This window comes from Peromyscus leucopus, chromosome X (genome assembly GCF_004664715.2).
Source record: "Peromyscus leucopus breed LL Stock chromosome X, UCI_PerLeu_2.1, whole genome shotgun sequence".
NCBI classification, from domain to species: domain Eukaryota; kingdom Metazoa; phylum Chordata; class Mammalia; order Rodentia; family Cricetidae; genus Peromyscus; species Peromyscus leucopus.
In genome coordinates, this window is record NC_051083.1 from 64,722,262 (window position 1) to 64,727,647 (window position 5,386).

Genomic DNA, 5,386 nt, shown 5'->3' on the forward strand with positions numbered 1-5,386 from the left:
TTTTTCCAAGGCATTTGTCTCGATCATCTTCCATTATCTGATTAAAACAAAAATACCGGATACATTTCAATAAGATAAACTTAGAGTCAAATACAAGAGAATCTACAGAGACTGGAAATTTTTCTGAAACTCAGGGTGTCTATTAACCATAAGTGTTTCACCAAATTCCAGGACACATGTGAAGATACTGAATATCTTGGTAATTTCTCTAGCCCATGAGAAGTAGCCCTGTACCAGATATGTAAATGTTTGAAGATTAATATCACTTTAAATTCCCAGAGCTATATTACTGAGAAAGAGGGAAAATAACCGTTACATGAGGATTTCCCAGTAATAGCAATTAAGTCATAACAAATAATACTGAAAAAATTGGTTTTTATACAAGAGCTCAGGCTTTACCTATTTTCGTCTCCATGGCTACAGTGCATTGATGATGTCATTCATGACAAAACAGTGGACCCTGGAAGAGTTGTTCCCGTGAGTTCAGTGCTTTTCAACTCAGTGCGCGGAGATGTTTTTAAGTAAACTGTGCGTATTTTCTCAGTCCCAACCACTGGATGTCAAAACCAAGTTTTTTAACTCAGACAAGGATGATTTATTTCTCGAAGTCCAGATTATAAACACTTCATCTTCAACTGTGTTTATACAGAAAGTTTCCTTGGAGCTACCTGAAATGTACACCGAAGAAGCATTAAATACTCTCAACCTGGATGGAGAAGATGAGAGTACATTTGGAACCAGAACATTTTTGCAGGCATCAGAAGGACGCCACTACTTATACCGCCTGCGGATCAAGGAGGAATACCTGGAGAAAGCGAGAACCCTCAGTGGACCAACGAAAATGGGGAAGTTAGAGATCGTGTGGAAACGGGAACTTGGCGAAATGGCGATGCTACACACAGTCCCACTTGAAAGAGAGGCTCGAAGTTGCAGAGGACTGAAGCTGTCTCTGGAGAATGTTCCAGACACTGTAGCCCGAGAAGAGCCTTTGAAAATTGCCTTCAAGATAACAAACTGCACTGATAAGAAAATGAAACTGCTTTTGAAGACGCATGATACAACTGCTGTTCGTTGGTGTGGATATTCAGGGCGAAAACTTGGTACGTTGATGCCAGGCTCCTCGCTTTCCTTTACCCTGACACTACTGTTCTTACAGCTAGGCCTAAGGGGGATCTCTGGCATACGGATAATAGACGCAACGGTCAAGACCAAATATCGCTACGACGGTGTTGCAAAAGTCTGCGTAGTGCCTTCCGTGGCTAAAAGAAAAAGCTAAAAAAAACTTGCAACGTGATAGTTTTCAAGAAGTTTCCCAGAAAAGCTTTAAATCTTTTATCAGCCAAAAAGTGATCAACTAACGAGTATTGAGGACGATTATTTCTGTGGAGACTCTTTTTACCTTTCAGAATTAAACAGTTGCTGATTTCAAAACAATCTGCCAGCGTTTGTCTTAGGTGAGGCGCCACATCAGTTTTGATCTGGAGTGTGAGATGATGTCCAGCGCTCCTTTCTCCACCCACTTAGAAGGTGTCTCTCCAGGGCTGAGTAGAGGGAATACACATAATGGGAACTTGTCCTTTCTTCTTCATTTCTGATTTCTACACTCTACTCTCTCACTTGATGTCCTTGTGTCTTGTGAAAGTATTTTCCTGTGTGAATTGATGTTCCCATGGGAGGAAAATAAAGGAAGGTCCTATTCCATGTCTTGGTGATGTGACCCTCAAGTAAATTAAGCAATACACTTCTTTATAAAAGAACTATTTCGAGTATAGTTGGTTATACTTTCAAGGAAAGCAGGTTTTCCTGACAAAGAATATTGGGTGCTGGAATTAGAGAGAAGTTCAGCAGAGACAGGGGGCTCCTGAACACCTGGTAGGTTATTTCTTTTTCTTTTTTTTTTTAGGAACCACGTAAGGGTGTTTATTTCATACAGGGCTCTGTACAAACCATCTACACATCTCTTTACAGAATAAGTAAATACCTGAATGTAAACTGACAGCGCTTTCTCCTCAGTAGCAGGGAGTCCTGGTGTGGGCACACACCACTCTTCAGCTCAGCACACGCCAGTGCCACCTGCTTGTTTGGATGCAGAATTGTGGCTTGGACCCTGGGCCCATGCCCCTCCCCTCAACCAACACACTCCCTATAGCTCAAGTATGCTAGAGGCACAGATGACAAGCTCCCGTGGTAGATTGACAATATCTGTCACTTTATCACTCTGGATCCTGGAAAATTCTCCTTTGTCCTGAATTAATCCCTGTGAATCACTCACCCCAGCTTGGTCTGGTTAAAGTGCTTTGTGTAACTCAGCCTGGACACCTCCTATGCGCTCTGGCTTGTGGCTGCCTGGCTCACAGAGCGTCCCACTGCATACAGTGGGCACAGGGGACACATAGGTCTGGACATGGTAGGACTGGAGAAGAGTGCCCAGGAAAGATCAGGAAAATAGAAGCATGTAAATGCTTCCCACTACACACTCTTTAAAGCAGCAAAAGGCACTTTTGTTTTCAAGCCAGAGTTTATATAAAACAAACCTGGCTTCGCTTTTAACAAAGCCATCCTAGGAAGACAGAGAGATCCCATGGATCCCATGCACCCCTCCTGGAGGAGCCCAGGGGTAAATGGGGCTGGTAGTGTGGGGTTCCTGCCAAAGCCTGTCTGCATGCAAGTTTCCAAGGACATTCCCATTCTGAGACCAGCAGCTGAGGAGGCCAATACACGGGCAGGCCAAGGTGGGTGATTAGTGGAAAATAATAAAGTGAGACAGGAAGTGGCACTGTGGGGCATGGGGCTGTTCACAAAGCAACTTTGGCTAAACTGAGCAGGGAACGCATCTCAGGTGCAATCCTGTCATCCCAGATAATCAGGAGCTGAGGCAGGAGGATCAAAAGTTCAAGGCCAGCCTGGGTAACCTAGGTAGACCCTGTCTCAAAAATAAAAACTACTAAAGTCTGGTGCTATTTATTCAGTGGTAGAACACTTGCCTCACAAGTACAAGGCCCTGGATTCCATTCCCCTCCAAAAAAGGGAAAAATAAATGTTAGCCCAGTACAAGCTCATCGCTGATAGCTTCTCTCATGAAGGAACTATGAGAGAGGAGGCTGGAGACAGCTCCACAGTTAAGTTACTGCTTCGGCTTTACTAGAGGACCGGCCTTTAGATCTCAGCACCCACACCAGACTCCAGGAAATCTGAAGCCCACTTCTGGCCTCTGTGGGCACACACACACACACACACACACACACACACAAGTAATTTCTTTTTAAAGTGAGAATAGTTGCTATGTTAGGTGTAGTATACAGTCATAAAAATAGTATTAAAAATGTCTTTCCAGGTAATGTCACGTGGTTTGTAGAGAAAGAACAGGGAGACCCAGGCAACATCATCCAGGGGAATTAACACTCCCCTGCTAGGAACTCTAGGCCGGGATCATGAAATGTAACTTGAACCCAGCTCATGTCTGTCTCTGACTCTGACCAGCTGGCTCCCAGGCTATCGATCCCTCCCTCCCCTTGCTCTCATCCCAAGGCTGGACTGTGTCGGCAGCCCTTGCCTCTTTGTCTAGGATACATAGGACATGGGGTGCTGGGAGGAGGGCATCTCTGGGCCCAACTTTCTTCTCGGCAGTGAGCTGGGTAGCCAGGTGCTGCAGAGCCACTTCCAACAGTTAGAGAGCACTCGGGTCCACTGAGCCGTGTCGGGCAGCTCTGCCACCAAAACCACAAGACAAGCTGCCAAGGGTGGCAGAACAGAACACCCCTGACAGAAACCCTTTAATCACAGCATTTCCACCCTCGGCGCCTTTCTGGAAATGGGGAGAGCTTGGTGCACTGGGTGAGGAAGTGGCTCCTTGGGCTGAGTTTAGGGGAACAGCTGCAGCTGGAACTTGGGGGCCCACTCCAGGGCACTCTTCACCACTGCCAGTGCCGCCGCTCCAAGTGCCACTGTGAGCCCCATCACTGCCAGTTTCACAAAGCGGTTGGTCCTTGGTTTGGTCAGGACATCTTTCGTACGAGCCTCAGGCCGCAGAAGTCCCCGAAACCGCTGCCGCAGCACCATGTCTGGCCTCTGCTGCGCTGAGGCCAGCTCAAAGTCTTTGAAAGTAGAGGCTGCCGTTCTTTCAGCCTCCTGCTGCGCAGCCGCCTCCCTTGCAAGTTCTGAAGGGGGAAACTGAACAAAGAGGTCTCCGGCTCTGCTGATGAGTGTCTCATAGGGCAGGTCCTGAGGGATCTGGGACAACAGGTGGTGGACAGAGGCCATGTCACAGTCACAGTCCAGGACTTCCTCCTGCTCCCGGTACAGCACAATCACAGCTGCAAAGTAAATGGGCATGAGTGGGTGGCAGGCCAGGAAAAAGTCGTATAACCGCACAACGTGCCTGAAGTCCGACAGGACGTGCCCAAACCAGGTGATGAGCCAGCTGAGGGCAAAGATGGTCCCCACCTCAGCACTCTGCATGAAGTCATGGAGTTCTGGGTTCACGTGGTCAATGATGGGCATCAGATAATTTAGGATGTGCTTGGTGTTGTCCATTGTGGGATCCATGAAATCCCTGAGGTGGTGAGTAGATAATTTTTCTACCAGAGATGTTGCCAGCCTCTCGCCCACCACCAGCAGAAAAGTGACCACTATATCATGGTAGCCCTGGTAGTAGTGGAGCTGAGGGTTTCGATCCAAGATGAGGAGGAGGATGTCGATCAGTTCTTCCTGAAGCCCTTCTCTCTGCTCATCTGGCATGCCAGGAGGGAAGCGCCGAAGAGACCGCCTGACATCTAGCAGCACTTGCTGGTAATCCTTGCTCATGTGTCGAAGATCCTTCCTTGACTCAGGCGCTGGCTCATTGGAGTTGACATTGAGGAGCTTGGGCCATACTTGGCACCTGATCTCATCAGTCAGGAGGCCTCCTTCACTGATAGCCATTCGTCGGAGGGCGGCCACGTCGGTGGGATCACTGTTCAGGGCCTGGTGTATTTCCGCCACCTTCTTTTTCCTTTTGGCATTAAAGTCTGCCTTCCCGGTGCCGCGGTTCCAGCTGCCCGCGGAGCCGTCGCCCTTTGAGGACCGGAGGGCCATCCCCGGGGGCCCGGGCCCCAGCCCGAGCCCAGGCTGGTGGCGGAGCCTGAGGCGCGGCTCCCACCGCGGTGTAATCCCAGTTCGGCCGGGCGGTAGGTTATTTCTTGTTACTTCCTTTTTGGATCAGGCATTGGCAATAGAGAACTGATTCTCATTTAAACTCAAACTCTCATGCAAATTAACATGTCGACAAAGTGTCCTGTCTTGACTGTCTCAGTCCCAATCTCTGAATTATCAAAATTCCAGACAGAAATTTAGATCTTTCTTTAAAGAATCTTTTTTTCTCAAAAGTTATTACAATGAATTTCTTTGT

General features: G+C 47.8%; 2 protein-coding genes across 3 annotated transcripts; one reads left to right on the plus strand and one right to left on the minus strand.

The window, feature by feature from the left end:
* Positions 1-511: 511 nt before the first annotated feature.
* On the plus strand, positions 512-1,276 carry LOC114704865 (trafficking protein particle complex subunit 13-like). The gene has a single exon (XM_037198783.1). It carries the CDS (start codon positions 512-514, stop codon positions 1,274-1,276), a length of 765 nt encoding a protein of 254 aa, XP_037054678.1.
* A 2,444-nt stretch (positions 1,277-3,720) lies between these two features.
* LOC114704877 (TBC1 domain family member 20-like) lies at positions 3,721-5,137 on the minus strand. 2 transcript variants are annotated; one of them, XM_037198938.1, is made up of 2 exons: positions 4,309-5,120; positions 3,721-4,230 (listed from the first exon to the last, which is right to left on the minus strand). In XM_037198938.1, exons 1-2 carry the CDS (start codon positions 5,071-5,073, stop codon positions 3,862-3,864), a joined length of 1,134 nt encoding a protein of 377 aa, XP_037054833.1. In that variant the 5' UTR covers positions 5,074-5,120; the 3' UTR covers positions 3,721-3,861. The 2 variants fall into 2 exon arrangements, with proteins under 2 accessions (XP_037054833.1, XP_037054832.1); XM_037198937.1 differs by having other exon boundaries at positions 3,721-5,137.
* Positions 5,138-5,386: the final 249 nt, after the last annotated feature.

Bases quoted from the DNA above. Each gene is read 5' to 3' on its own strand.
- LOC114704877 (XM_037198937.1), bottom strand. From the start codon at position 5,073: ATGGCCCTCCGGTCCTCAAAGGGCGACGGCTCCGCGGGCAGCTGGAAC.
- LOC114704865 (XM_037198783.1), top strand. From the start codon at position 512: ATGTTTTTAAGTAAACTGTGCGTATTTTCTCAGTCCCAACCACTGGAT.